Source organism: Pocillopora damicornis, chromosome 11, assembly GCF_964200805.1.
Source record: "Pocillopora damicornis chromosome 11, jaPocDami1.2, whole genome shotgun sequence".
Classification (NCBI taxonomy): Eukaryota; Metazoa; Cnidaria; class Anthozoa; order Scleractinia; family Pocilloporidae; genus Pocillopora; species Pocillopora damicornis.
The window spans coordinates 12,112,892-12,128,828 of NC_142680.1; the positions used below are offsets into that span (position 1 = coordinate 12,112,892).

At 36.4% G+C, this 15,937-nt stretch overlaps 1 protein-coding gene across 1 annotated transcript; it reads right to left on the reverse strand.

Annotated features, from left to right (window-relative positions):
• Window positions 1-4,301: 4,301 nt before the first annotated feature.
• Window positions 4,302-15,596, reverse strand: LOC113677139 (epoxide hydrolase 4). Its single transcript, XM_027193899.2, has 11 exons — window positions 15,339-15,596; window positions 14,153-14,286; window positions 13,330-13,400; window positions 12,232-12,310; window positions 10,622-10,686; window positions 9,650-9,715; window positions 9,258-9,309; window positions 8,517-8,600; window positions 6,680-6,844; window positions 5,592-5,665; window positions 4,302-4,742 (listed from the first exon to the last, which is right to left on the reverse strand). The coding sequence occupies exons 1-11, from the start codon at window positions 15,472-15,474 to the stop codon at window positions 4,628-4,630; spliced, it is 1,041 nt and encodes a 346-aa protein (XP_027049700.1). The 5' UTR covers window positions 15,475-15,596; the 3' UTR covers window positions 4,302-4,627.
• Window positions 15,597-15,937: the final 341 nt, after the last annotated feature.

A 15,937-nucleotide genomic window follows, 5' to 3' on the forward strand; every position in this document is an offset into this window, starting at 1 on the left:
GGCTAACGCTCGCAACGTCAGCTTTAGAAACTCTCTACGGTGGCCAATTCACTTTATCAGCTCAGTTGATAAAAACCGAATCATCTTAAAACCTAATAGGACCACTCTGCCGAAATGAAGTCGACTTGAGTTGACCGGCTTAATGAACAAAGCCGCTAAACTTTCTTAGAAAGTCTACGAAAACTGAGAAACATTTCTAATAGATTGCTGAATTATCGTTTATAATCCAGGGAAATATCAAAATACTATGAAAGCAGATGATGAAAAATACCGAAATGTTATTCCAATAAATATATAGCTGTCGTGATTCAGAAAATATAAGAAGAAGAATTCTACATGTATTGTTCAGTGTAGACCATTCAAGGAGCTTTTATCATGGTGATACAAAGGTCTATTTTAGGCGTCTCAAGTAGTACTTTACTAATGACCGTGAAGTACTTTATTTTTATCAGCTTAACAAAACAATACTATCCAGATCTCTTTCCTCATTTTCAATGATGCTTGGGATCCTAATGCGATAATTCTCCAGCAAAGTAACCGTGGTAACCATTGTCGCGGCAGTTACATTTACTTCCATGTTGTCTAAAATTTCGAGTTGAAGTATTGAACAACACTTTCCAACGATCTATGGAGTACGATGTGTTTAACGTATTTATTTTTGTTTTACATACATGTATGCGTACCATGTTTGAGTCAAGAAACGAGAGTAAAATAGGTTTCCTTTACCGCTCTTCGAATTTCCTTGATTTTCCAGCCGTTTTGAATTTAAAAAAATATGTTTCATAGCACCACGGTTTTTCAACATTGCAAAAATTATTAAGTCACGTGCTGCATCTTCAAATGGTTGTGTGGACTGCTGATACGGATCACGGACTCTATATCATGGATTTGATGCTGGTTTAACTTTCAGTAATTAAGAGCTCACATAGGCATCGGTTCTATGATTTTCAAAGGTTCAAAGGCGCTTAATATGAAGAAGACACAACGATCATTGAATAGAGAAAGATGTTTCGTCTTATCACGAGCGTGGGACAAAGAAAAAATTCCGAGTCCCCATGCATGAGGAATCGAACCTAAGACCTGCGGATTCCGCGCTCCGATGCTCTAACCACTGAGCCACAGAGACACCACGGTGAGCGAGGTCTATTACAAAGTTGATATGAAACGCAGCCTGCATACTGCTAGGATCAGCAATGTCGAAAGCGTAATTTTTGTAGATAAAAATAAGAGAGATGGTAAGTTTTGAGCTCGGTAAAGAAATAGAGAAAGATGTTTACGTCTTGTCACGAGCGTGGAACAAAGACAGGACAAATGACTGCAAAAAACAATGTCCTGTTATTGAAAGGTTTTGTGCTAAGGTTTTGGTACGTTATCCTTTTTTCCAAGCTAAGGCGGTCCGTCTCATGTTTTTGCAAGTTCAGGTTGATGAATTTAATGATAATTTTACGTAAAACATTGTGATCTTCTACTATCTTCAAGATTTTCCCTTTTCGTCTCCCGAAGAATACTTAGAAATACAAGACACATTTTAGAAGTTCAAAGTTTTCTCTTTTTCAATACATTTAGGTATTTAAACAGGCGCGATAAAAAAATTAAAACAAGCAACGATAAAGAAGAAAAGACCTATCAACGCACCTGGTAGAGTGAACAACTGGCGTGTAAGACAAAGACCATACACGTCTGCCTCAAAGAATGGGGTGAAAACAAGAATCCGAGCCGCAAGCACAAAGATCACTTCAGGAAATGTAATTTCTGACGGTTGAGTGACTAGGAACGAATTAGTCAGAAATTACTATTCTGATGGCACGATTGAGAGGTTTTAGTATTCTCAGGGGAGAGTTTTGAGTATTTAATGTTTTAGCGGGGAATATTAATCATTCTAGCTCAGTCAGTCTTTCTGTTTGCTGTTGTCAATTTAGTTAAAATTTTTCTAAGGATTTATGGGTTTGTTTGTACCTCTTCTCCGAGGTTCCGTGCCACTGCATTAGGTGGGGAATACGTTTCCACATATTTTTTGGCCACATCTAAAGAGTGGTTTTTTTAGTGGTTTTTCGTATCTGGCATGGTACACTTGATTTTTCAATCTTTTCAAGTTAGACTTGCTAGCATATTCTATGTTGTAATAAGTATATGTTACGACACATTGTTGTTGTCGGATGACTGACTGGCCATTCCTCAATAAACTATTTCACATTGAATGTTTCGTGATAGTGTAGTCAGAATTCAGAGTTTGTCCAAACAATCATTTATTGTTGAAGTGTGGTTTAGTTTGGACGGGGTCAACAAGATTGTTAGCCTCTGCATACGGAAAGTTCCCGAACATAGTGCACAGTTTTGATGTTTTTGGCAGTTTTTCACTGGAATTTAGGTTAGTTACGGTAAAACATTCTTATCGTACTAATCAAAGCTTCTTTTTAGTCTTATAGAGACGGGGCCTAAAATTTCAAGACAGTCTTCAATTTACCTTTTGAGGGCTAGTAGGGAAGAACGCGCAGCGTAGTTCCATAGCTTAGCAAATTTGGTAACCCTTTAGGCAAGGATAAATTTAGTCGTGACGGTTTACATAAGTCGCTGCGTACCAACAGAATGCAACTTTTAGCATGCACGACTAGTTACGTTGTGGGCCCAAAGCGGGCTGTTTTACGGAGGCAAATGGGAGTAACTAGTGGCGTTGGTAGGAATGAAGATAGTCCTTATCGCGGTGAAAACTTCTAAACTCCTGTAATAACTGTTTAATACATGAACTTAATCAGCCAAAACGTTAAGCCGGAATTAAAGCCCTCGATAAATCTTAAACTTGTACTGATATGAAGGAGCAACACGGCCTGTAACATAACTTTTTTATTTCTAGGAGGTGCAAGTTTCTAAACGAACTGACTGGAGAGCACTACAAGATAATTTGGCCGCCTTAAAGAGATTCTACTTCACGGTCGCCAATTCATATTATCAGCTCGGTTGATAAAATAAACTTACCTTATTTATTTCAAATTCCCTAATTCAAACAACTTTCAATATTTTGAACGTAATGGATTTTTTGGCTCAGGAAAGGTCTTTTTTGTATGTGTACTTGTGGAGTTGACAAACAAAGAACAATTCTCGAACTAGATAATTGGTTCTATCATCTGAGTTCATAATGTAAATTGGTCACCGTAAAGAGCTGACGTTTCGAACGTTAGCCCTCCGTCTTTCGCTCTAATGGTGGCCGATTACATTATCGGCTCAGTTGAGAAAATCAAATTATCTTGTTATAATCCCCAACAACGCAGTACCACAATTCCTTCAGAGGTAACCCCTTTCTTACTAGCAAGGGAGCAGAATATTTCCTTCCTTGGATCTTTTGATTTAGTTTTAGATAGCATTCCGATTTTTTAAACCATAACTATCTTATTTTTCATCTTTCGTTTCTAATGGTGATATTTTTAGGCAACTGTTGAAATTGTCTTTTACAGTGCTCGAACGTTTTGTTTGTTTCATTCTCCTTTAACTAAAGCTTTTCGGCAGAATTTAAGCCGCAGGGCATTTTATTTCTCAGTAGCTTGAAATCATCTCCTGTAATTAATCCGCTGGTACAAAAGGAACTGGTGTAGAAGCAAAAAAAAAGCGGCGAGATTCAAAACCGTTCAAATAATTTTCGTGACGGAAAGAAAGAGGACCTCAATAATGTATCTTGAGTTCATCTGCTCCGTTAAAAGAAAAGACAGATTATGAACCCTCAACCTTAAGCTGCCTTGTTTCAAGAATTGAGAAGTATATTGATATTAAATAGAATAAGACAGATGGTAAGTTTTAAGCTCGGTAAAGAAATAGACAAAGATATTTTTTCGTCTTGTCGCGAGCGTAAGACAAAGGAAAAAGTCCCCATGAGGAATCGAACCTCAGACCTTCGGATTCCGCTTTCCAATGCTCTACCACTGAGCCGCAGAGACTCAACGGTGATCGAGGTCTATTATGAAGTTCATTTGACACACGTCCTGCATACTGCTAGGATCAACAATGTCGATAGCGTCATTTTTGTAAATAGTTCGGAATTTCTTTCCTTAAACTCTGCGATATCTGTCCACTGCAGTGGCAAGTAATTCAGCGTCAATAATTCATAGATTGACCAAACCTCCAATGAGAACAGTGCACGTAGCAGGCCAAAAACACATCAGGGTTTAAATGTATACACACATTTCCAGCTTTACATGCTGTTTGCGTCGACAGGAACTAGTAAAATATATAAGGGTTCTCCGGATAAATTTGTCACAAGACGACATAATTCAGGTCTCTGAATGACGAGTAAATAAGAATCCTCACCAATCTTTGATTACATGTTCCTTTACTTTAATTTTATGGAGCATTGAAAATGACACATATGAGACAAATCCATTTCACACTATTGAAAACTATCAGCCTCAGACACAACGTACAAAAACTAGAGAACAACTTAAAGGAAAATGTTATCTAATTTAATGTCAATCTTGAGAATCTTGATGATGGTAATGGGAATTACCAAATCCTCTCGTTCTACTCTCCTCTCTAAAACCAAGAGCAGACTTTTATGTCCTTGGAAATTTTGGCAGACACTCGTTTTCTTCAGTAGCAGAGAAATCAACTAAAAGGCGCATTGAACAGTCCTTGTCTCGTTCTAATCTGGTTTCTGTAAAGATTCCTGTGGATGGACATTGAGAAACTCACGAATGTGTTTGTTCACGTCCTCGCATCCATCGACTTGGACCCAGTGAGTTGCTCCATCAACGTATCTGTTAAAATTGAGAGGAATTCTTAAGCTTGAGCTGCGTTTTTCTTACTGAACCATTTTTATCTTTCTTCATTTTTATTTCGTTAAGTACAAATATACCTACAGGATATAGCATGGCCGCGCAGAGATAAAATAATGTTAAAGAATTATATGTAACCATAGCAACTGCGATCTTTCTACGTGTGAAGATATCGTTTTCGCGCGAAACCTCATTTTTTATTTCACTGGTGTTTATATGTCAAATTTCAAAACTATCTCCCACTTAATACATACGTAAGTGGTATAACTTAACATATTCTGATGAATGGAAGCCCATTATTAATGAAAATTTTCCATCTAGCCTAAGTTTTCTCTCCTACAATTTTTTTTTCACAGCAATATGACGTTCAGTTTATGTTTTAGAATTATTCGCCGAAGACGAAGTGAACATTGCTGAATAATCCCCGAGACGAAGTCGAGGGGATAATTCAACAATACCCACTAATCACCGGAACAATTATACTATCTCTCAGATATTCCTCATCAACAACTTCAATGGCGTATGCGTACAGAAAACAGCCAGAACTGAGGCCATGTTTTGGACGGCCATAGCGTTAGCACTAACGTTTCTTACACCTTATGAATCTTTTTTTACATGATTTATTTTAGTACTCGCGGAATCGCATCCTTTTGCGATGAATGACAACCTTATTTCCTTCTTAATTTTTCATGATAAAGCAACATGCGGAAACTTAATCGGCGTCAACCGTCAAATGGCCGAAAAATGAAGTCTCTGCCACTAAAACGGCTAATTTTTAACCAACAACCATCAGAGATACAACCCTATCCAGACCCTCATCCAAAGTCTTACTTGATCGTCAAGTCTTCCACAAAATTATCAGTTCCTGTCAACGTTTCCATCAACAGAGCCATGTCTTCTTTTCCCTGTAATGCAAAGAGAATTATGGCGATCATTTTTAGGTCCAGCTGATGTCACAACATTAACAATATGGAAAAGTTTAATCAGTCCACGGTACTGTCAGCTATCTACGATGGACAACGAAAAATTTTACTATTACGGTTAAATCACAGTGTCAGTTATGTGGTGAAGAATCACATCTGAGAACTAGTCTGTGATTCGCTTTAGAAAAATAGCACTGACAGATGTGAAATGTAAACTTTGTAAGGCCTTTATTGTCTCATATTTTAGATATTGCTCAGCAGTTGGCACTTTTGCGGGGCTCCGAATAGACACAACAACAAAAGGGCGCTCAGGATTGTTCTGGACGAGAAGTCTCTGCACTACCAGGAGCTACTGAGCAAATTTAATTCTAGTGATCTGTATAGTATCAGGTGCCAAGACATGATTAAAACAGTTTTTAAGGCAATCCCGTTTGAAACGATGCCGAAGTACATACGTGGTCTTTTTCAAATGAGAAATACTGAACGCAACCTACGAGGATCAAGGAAACTTGTTACTCCATACGTTAACAGAACCACTTATGGTCTTCGTTCCTTTAGATACACTTCTGCAAATATGTGAAACAAACTGGCTGAGGACCTAAGGTCATTAACGTCCTTGAATGAGTCCAGGCTACGGGTTCGGTCCTCTTAACCTTAATTTTTCATTTACTCATAAATTTATGTGTTTATCCGCTTAGTTATTTTTCAGGATGTTTCAATGGGAAATTCACCGCTTAAGTCTCCTAGTTACGAACATGCAACTCATGTGAATCATATAATCCATTGTATTGGTATATTTCCTGTTGTTTTGCATTTGGAAACAATGGAAGACAATTCTAAATTATTGCAAAAGATGTGAGCAAAAAGACATTTTTCCACTGAAGATCAGAAAACGCGCCCAAAAATATGTTAAAAATGTAAGGCTAGCTATTAGTTGAATCTTCGCAAGTGATCGCAAGCAATTTTTAACTGACAGGTTGGATTTTTATCACTCACCCAAACCACAAGGGTTGGAGCCTTGATCTTGGTGCGCCAGTACCCAGGAGGTAAATCTTGGTAAGAAAACGCAGCCCTGTAGTAGTTCAAGGGACCAGTACACCCAGACTGACACAAAGCATACTTGTATGCTTCTACATCTTCTTCAGTGAAGTTTTTGACATTCTGATGAGCAATATAAAAAATGGACACCCAATAAGTGCACGAGTCTAAGGTTCTCTTTGCTTTGATACTGGGTCACAAATATCCTCTTTCGAGGCTCAAACATCCTCTTACAAGGCTCTTTTCTCTATATGTGGACTTTTTTCACGCTTCTAGTTAAAAAAGGTCCCTTAAGTACAAGGCACACCCATAAAGGATTCATTTTGCAGAGCTAAGGTGATATAGCTGAAAGCAATCGAAGGTGTCGTGACTCATGAAACCAGTGGTTCAGCCATGACATGTTACCAATTCGTCGAAAACTGCTACTTAAAACCGGCCGGAAAAAAGCTACCCGAGCTAGGCACAGCGCTCAGTAAATAAGTCATTGAATATTGTGATAAAAGTTGACGATTCTGCAACTAAAATCAAAACTACCACTCCTCTAATGAAATTTGGTTCTTCTGCTAAAAAAGCACCCACATGCAAACGATGTGAACAAACGTATAAGTCAGTGGCTGTGGGCCACTGAGCTCGGAAAATAAATTACGAAGGGATGAAATACCCAAGCCACTGAATTTACTTTGTATCTTGATAAATTTGATCCACTTACCGAAAAAAATTGTCAGTCTCAAATTAAATTTAAACAGGGTAATTTAGTATTAACAACGAGTTGATAACGTAAATTGGCCACCGTAAAGAGTTTCAAAGGTGACGCTTCGAGCGTTATCCCTTCGTCAGTGCTCTGACGTATGCGCACGATTTGTTTAAGCCTTGGTTGATACCTTATGCACGCAGTCTTAATTTCAATCGAGTTTTCATCCATCAGTAGAATATTTTAGTCTCAAATCTTAGCTTTAGGTTAAATACACACTATTTCTCGGCAGACTGTTCAAATTTTGACCAATTTCTAGCGATCAGCTCAGCCCCACGCAGGAATTCGAACTGAACATACGAAAGCCCTATAAGCTAACGGACTTACCAAAAAAGGCTAACAGGATTGGAAAGAAGAAGTGGAAAGGAGTGATTGAGTGATGGATGAAGTGAATTTCGGAACATAGCAAAAACTCGAAAATTTGTTTCAGCCACTTCCCCGTACGCGTTACTGTAACAACGTTTGCATGTGTAAGGCCGTTACGAATGATGGGAATGTTCACGGACGGACATAAGGGCACGACAACATGTAGTCTACGTTGCCTTGGGCACCGTGGACTAAAAAAATAGATGACGGTTGTGGTTTGCGAAACTTCACATAAAGAAGCACCCAGTGATAAGAATTAGATTGATAAACTTAGATTTTGGGTTTGGTGACGCGTGTTTTATATCCATTATGGGAAATTCCTTAATTGAGAATTTTTGATAGTACTATACGGGGGTACTAAAGGATAGCCAATCAAAGAAGAGTATCTTGTGCCACGTGGTACAAATGAACCAATCGTAAGTTCGATTGGCATCCAAAATGACGTTGTACAAAATACTTTTCTATCTCTCATCCACTTCTATATTTTATTGATTGGCTCTTCATCCACTGTTTTCCAGGAGGAATTTCGCACGTTGGTCTTTATGCAGAGAAGAAAACCGCGAGAGGCCAGAAAAAAACCCTCACAGCAAGGACGATAAACGAAAAAAAGCAAGGTCACTATTGATTATCTCAACTATTAAAGTTTTAACAATCCTAGTTAAATGTATTTATCATTACCTTAAAAACCTCATCGTAAACTTTAAAGTCGTCCATCTCAAGGAAGTACTCTGGAAGGTAAGGCAATTGAAAGAAGAACATGTACTGCAAAAGAAATAAAAACAGATCGGAAAACGTTTTAACTTCCTAAATTTCAAGTTTTACACTGGGTACCACGCTGATTTCTGTCAATATCTGCATTTATCATCTCCTATTACCCCATTTTACCATAATCATAAGGGCAATGGAACACGTAAACTGTACCATTGTACTACGTTACAAAAATAGGACAACAATCCAGATAAAAGTAGTGAAAATTTTGTTCACAATGAACTACTAAAACTCTAATTTTTCCCTTGCTAGTGCTGGAATTTTTAAAGCAACGAAATTTTAAGCATGTGAGATTTTTTTGCTTGTCATAAACATAATTCATACGTTGGTTTGTCTTTGTCATTGACGCCCGCTTCATTATTTAGGTTGATACAATACTAAGGTAAGGCCGTAGGATGTATTTTGAAGACCAGAAGCCAAAATACGCAACAGTGGAATACTAGTGAGAAATAAGTCAATTATTGGATGGTTTAACCGATAACACAAGCAGACCTTTAGCTCATTTATTGCTAGTAATTTCCCTTGCACGTACAGGGCAAGGATATCATATAACTGAGAGTTATTTGTGCTCTGAGTGGTTCTGATATGGTAGGTAATATTAAAACTACCATGTCATACTTGGATTGTAAAGGAAAATAAATAATATCTCACCCAGGAAGCACGGAATTGTCTTTTAGATGTCTTCAAACACTTTGAAAAGCATCTGAATAAATAATAATGAAAATAAGTGAATGTTGATATCATTTTGTTTAAGACATGAATGTTGATATTATTGTGTTTAAGCCATGACTGTCCCTGTCCAATGAATATTTATGTACCAAGAGTCATATCTGGATATAAATAAAACGGTACAAAATCTCAAGGGACAGACTGTTTGGTTGCTGGCCCTAATGACCCACTCTGGCAGGTCATTTTTTTGGCAAAAATTTCCTATATAATGATGCGTTTCTATTCATAACAGATACAGTTAAAAAAATAGTTAATGCCAATATTTTTTGTATAACTGGATGACTATTTCTTGCTAGAACTTTAATGATGCATACATTGGGTGTGGAATGTTGCACACAATCAGCCGGTCGACAAATTCAGGGTGAATATGGGTGAAATTCCTGAAAGAAATAAACACAATTAATTTACTTTTTGTTATTAAGTTGTGCATACATTCTGGAGATGATTTAAGTCGAATACTATTTCTATGGACACTGCTGGGAGAGTAAGTAATGTCAGGATTAACCCTTCAACCCTTAAGAATGACTAACATCTAATTTCTCCTTACAATATCATCCCTGAATCAAACATTAAAGTAACAAGAATAAAGGAAATAATCACCAACTAAAGAATGTCTTGATTGTTAAAAATTCTCCTCAACTGCATACTAGGATATGTATAGAGATCAGCATGGAGAATATACTGATGTTGGGGAGTAAAACATCAATTAAATGTCCATAAGTCACCCATACTAACAACAACAAAATGGACAATTTCATGAAAATTAATGTCAAGGAGACAAACAAATCATGGACATCACTTAAAAACCCAAAAATCTATGGAGCCACAGGAAAGGCTAGATTTGACCAGCTCTGTTGCAAAAATTGCCCCTAAACTACCAAGATTCAAAATCTCCTTTCTAGCTTTGACACATTTCCTTTTAAATGAGCAAAGAGCCATTGTCAATAAGGTTATAGATATAAATGGAAAAATGTGTAATGCAACACTTGGTAATCACATAGAAACTACTTGGTACACTATATTTTTGAACATCATTTATCTCATTTCTGTGATCAATAAGGTTATAGACAATGGAAAATTGTAGTTAATTTGTTAATTTGGTGTTTTTCTACAAGACCTCCTGTGAACTGAAAGTAATTCTCTCCTCCTTTTCTTTGGGCCAGTATTGAACTATTAGGAGAAGGTAAATCTTTCACACTTCCAGGAGTCAATGGGTTACCGGCAAATGTGTCACTGCTATTGTAGGCTTAGCAACAGATTGTTCCATTAAAAAAAAAAAACCTTACCATGCAATGGCACCTCCCCAATCATGAGCAAGCAACACACATGAACTGTAGCCCAGACCCTCAATCTGAAAATACAAATTTCCATGCATACATGAATATCACATAGACATAATTATACACTTTCAGTCAATTCAGCAAATAACAATACCCTCTTACTGTAAAGCTAGGATGTGAAAAAAATCATGAGTGCAAGGGGCCAAGTGTAGTTAAGGGTACAGATATAGAGTTCTGTCACCACCAAAAAACTCCTTTGAACTGGTAATAAAGTGTATGAAACAAAGGGCTAATTAAAGGAAATGCCACACTGACATGTAACACCAAACCTATGCAGTGAAGACAGAAAATGTTTATTACTCTTCAAAGTCACAAGTCAAAGCCGATACAAGTATTTCATTACATTAAGGTATCATGGAAGGAAAAAAGGTCATATCCTATAAATTTCCTGAAAGTTTTATATCTTAAGTAAAGAAAATAGAGATCTATTAATTTTTGAAAATTTCATTTAGGTATCTTTTTTACTTTTAATTGTAAACTTCTTTTTGTCACCTAATTATCAATTACAAAACCATTACTGAATTACCATGACACACTGCCGAGTTTTGCACGGTAATGAAATCACTCATTTAATAAGTTCTCTCAAAAAGCTAAAGAAATTTTCCTTGTTATTCAAGTGTTTTTATCAAACTGTTAACATGACCAAAAACCTCTTTAAAAGTCTCTCTTGCCATCCTGGAAAAAGGAAAGTCTCGCAGTTCACATCATAGCAGAAATATTATTGACTACTAGCGTTAGGGGTTTCTACTACACTCAAGAAATGCAGAGGCCAGAATCTTTTTTCTATTTGAATTGCCAAGGGCGTTGGGTTGCAAAAAATTCAGACAATTTCAGTAAGATTTGGAAAGAATGTCAGACATATAATGAACCCAAAAAAGGTGTCTAGGTTTTTCCTTACATTTTGAGATAAAGTGTCTACATTGAAAACCTCATGAAAAAGTGCTACTATGAAGTTAAAAATCATTCTAAAAAACTAGAGAGCCTTGAAATACAAATTCCAGACATGCTTTTTTGTTCAATATGTGCAGATCACATTCGGATTAAAACAAAGGTTTTCATGAAAATGCATCGACAATCTTGTCTTGTAAAATGTCTCAGCATGAAAAAAATACCCTCCCATTCTGTTTTAACATTTAAAAATGGTCTAAATTATGGAACTAGTGTTTATTAAGCTTAAAGAAAATTTATACTTTTACAGGGATACAGCACAAATAATTCTCATGCTGTTTTTTAATCAGTTTGAAAGAAGACCCTAATTTTCCTTTTGTGATACCTTAATACAGAAAACTTTCTGAGCCATAAGTACATAAACTAACTTGAAAGCAAGCTGTCATAAACAAACTCCCTGTGCAGATTCAATCTAATTGTATCTTTCCAGCTAAGGACATGAATAGCTTTTTCAAAGCTCCAAACCATTTAAAATTGACATTTGTTGGCAATTTGGGTGATGAACTTTCCTATCTTCATCAACATTATTATCATTACAATTATTAATATCACTGTTAGTCATTGTCATCATCATTCAATATTACCATAAATCCTAAATTTCAACATACCACTTCTTTGACATCATTCACTAAGTATGAACCCTTGTACTGGTCCTTTCCTATTGGATGATCACTTTCTCCATAGCCCCTAAATGAGAGAAGGCATTGAGTGCCACTGTAAAGGTGCACTCAGCACATCTGGTAATTGTATAGCCCTACTAGGCCTTAATCAACCATAACTGAGTACAAAAAAAATTTTCTACAGCAATTACAATAAAAATCCAAGTAAAAGAATTTTTTGCTGTGGGGGGCTCACCATTAGAGTGACTAAAAACTAATTTCCCCTTTAGCAGACAAGTAATAAGTTACAGAGAATATCAACTGTAAATGTTATTTAACTTAGCAGCAAATTTTTTAAAGTACAACTACAGCCAATGTATAGCTGCCAGTTAGTTGAAAAAGTATTAAGATCTTGGGAGTAAAAGGGCTGGAAGCAACAGCATTTCAAACTGCAATTGTTTTGTCTCCTTAGCAAGTAGATAAAATTTGGGTGACTAGTTAGAAGCTCATGTCATCAGTTTGGCAACATGGCAGTTACAAAATAAAAATGCGATAGAGTTGTTCATTATTAATAGCTTATTAAGTGAAATAAACATTTCCATAAAAAATCATTGGCAACCTTTGTTTAACTTTGAAACAAATTTGCCATTTTGCTCTCATTTTTTCCATCATCAAGCCTTTAAGACATCAGGTGATAGTCAGAAACTGATTGCTTGCCTGCTTTTCCTCTTCTGGAAACTACATACAGATTTTAGGTCACAAAATACTGAGGTTTAAACAAGTTGAACAACCCACCCAGTCTGAAAAAAATTTTGGTGGGTCATTAACTATTGAACAATATATTTGGCAACATAATTATCATCATCATTGTTGTAACAATATCACAATACCACATAGACCTGCACAGCAAAAAAAAGTTCTTTAGACAAGTATATATTGTTCACAAAGAAACCTGTTACAACAAAATCACCAGGCATCTGCTTGATACTGCTGGTGTTCACTTCCCTTTGATCAAATTATTTTATTAATTTGCAATCACATGAACATCAAAACATCATTATTGATTATAATTTTTACTTTAATTCATAAACAATTTTTACAATCTACCTCAAATCTACTGCAACCACCCTGTAGTCATCACTGAAAGCTTTCAACTGATATCGCCATGAATACCAAAACTACAAGTTCAAAACAAAAAAAATAACTTCTTCCCAACTAAGCATGAGGGCAGCACCGCTCAGTCTGCACTGCCATGATCATGGCAGTTCAGACTGAGCACAGTAAGGTCTGTACTAAAACAAGCAAGGGCCAATATTCCCCAGCATGACTTGAGCAAGCGAAGTTGGAAAGTAATTTATTACACAGCAATCAGACCAAACTTGTTGATTTGAATTTTCTGACTTTTCTTGACAGCAAAAATTCACAGCTTAAGACTGTTTCCGTAGAAATGATTTGTTTTGCAAAATTTGTACCAAGTAAGAGCCCATTAGAATGCTCTTATTTACCTCAGGACTATCATGCCGAATAATAATAATGCTTATTAAGAAAGAGAAGATGTAAACTGCTGCACAGAAATGAAAAATTGTCTTGTACAGTACCTGACCAGTAAGTTAACACACCTACAGTTTATTCTAAGCAATCATATTTTTATATCATACACTAAAGAGACTGTAAATAACTGATGCATAGTGTCTAACTTAAAAAATTAACATGAGAGGTTTGAAAATCAAATGAAAAAATCATTCTTGATCAAATACACATTATGTTTGAGAGAGAATGGTATGGAATATTTTGTGGGTCAACACAATCTCATTCAGCAATTCATCAGTTAGAAAGAAAGATTTGCATGTTATATGTTATTAATGATACTATGTAACTCTAAGAGATACCCCCGAAAGGTAACATGTCTATAAAGTGATTATTAACACACCTCAGGGAAGCCATGAAGGCAGAGCATGAGTGGTTTTTGTGGATCACCTTTGGCCACATAATGAATTTTTATGTTTGAAGCTGTTCTTAGAAAGTGGTGGGTTCCAAGTTCAGGGTTTAGAAGGCATACTGGAGCTGAGGACACAAAAAATAAGGAAAGCAAACTCATTGAAATACTAAATAATCAATGGCTTAAAAATTAACAATACAATAAACTTAAAACAGTTTAACACAACTAGTTAGAACAACTAATTATAGCTTACATCTTTATCCAACTACAGATAGTTCAAACAAAATATTGAAGAATATGGCTTACAGTAATAGAGGCTGATAACTAACATGTTCTCTTGAATTTCTTGTCTGCCTTGTGATATTTGTCAGAGAATTTTGACTTAAAACCCAATGAGACACCAATGCAAAATTTCCTTGAATTTCAGTGTTTCAGGGCAGGCAAACAAAACAAATTTTCCTCCCCTACCCACTGGGGAAATTTAATAACTTATTATCTCTCTTCTACTTTTAGTTGTATTTTGTTTTCATAAATCATAATCAGAGAATCACAAAAAACCTACATTGGAAATTCTGTTCTACATTAGAAATTATCATGCAAATTATTGATAGGTCCAAGTCTTGAAAGACAGATAGTCGCAATAAAGCCCTTTTTGGTGGGAAACAAATTCAGTCCGGATCGTGGACTTCCACAGACAGCTAATCTAACTTGCATTAAGATCTTCCTCGGATGTCCCACTTTCCACAGCACTACAAAGAACAACATGCTGTAATCGCGTATCCCTGATTTTTAACAAGTTGGCATGGCTATCTACAGACATTTCTCTAAAATAATAGCATAAATAAATGTAACAAGAGCAGGTGATTAAATTATTGCACGCCGTTTTTGTTCCTTCAATTAAATTGAGGCGTATATTTCTTTTCACTCAATCCAAATAACAGGAAATTATTCAAGAAAAAAAGGCGACAATAACTGGGATTGCTCCAGTACTAAGATGGGAAGGGAAGGGGAAGGAATAACCTTCGTTATTAACCACGTTTTAAATACATTGTGTATAAAGTACGCTTGGGTAATAACTCTCTAACCGACAAATACCTATTAACAGGCTATGAATTAAACGAAGGACAATTTCACCTAAGATGAGTGATAACAAAATTGGGTTGATTCACTGACTTACGGGTGTCTCTCCGCTTTGCTCGGGAAGGGATTTCAAATCGACGTATTATCTGCCATAAGACTGCGAAGGATGCCAAAAGCCCATAAAATGAAGCCAGGCTGTAGATAAATAACGTCTCGATGAGTTTACTCGCCATACTACTACGCTTCTCGCATGCAGCTGTGTGACAGCAAAAATATGTACCTGTGACTGCTTTGATCTTTGATCGAAGGTCACATGTTATGCTTCTTGTTGTGATCCTTTGTCACGAAATGTTTGCTGATCAATTCAAAGAAATGACCCCGCAGGTGAACTTTGTTCGGAAGAATTGGTCAAACGAAGCAATATTTTCAAGCTTCTTTTCAGCACTTTCTGTGAGGGGATCATTTTGCTTGAACATTGTCCTGATTCAAAATATGGTTTATTTCATTTGATTGTCAGCTTATCATTTTATCGCAATCAACTACGTTTTGCACGTCTTATGCAGGAGCTAAATTTCCAGAGAACTGAAGAAATTTTCAGCAAAATCATGAAAAAATCCCCCGATTTTCTCTGTTTAAATTTTTAGGGGGTCTCCTCTTCACTGGAATCTCATTATCAGCGAGAAGTCTGGGAAGGGT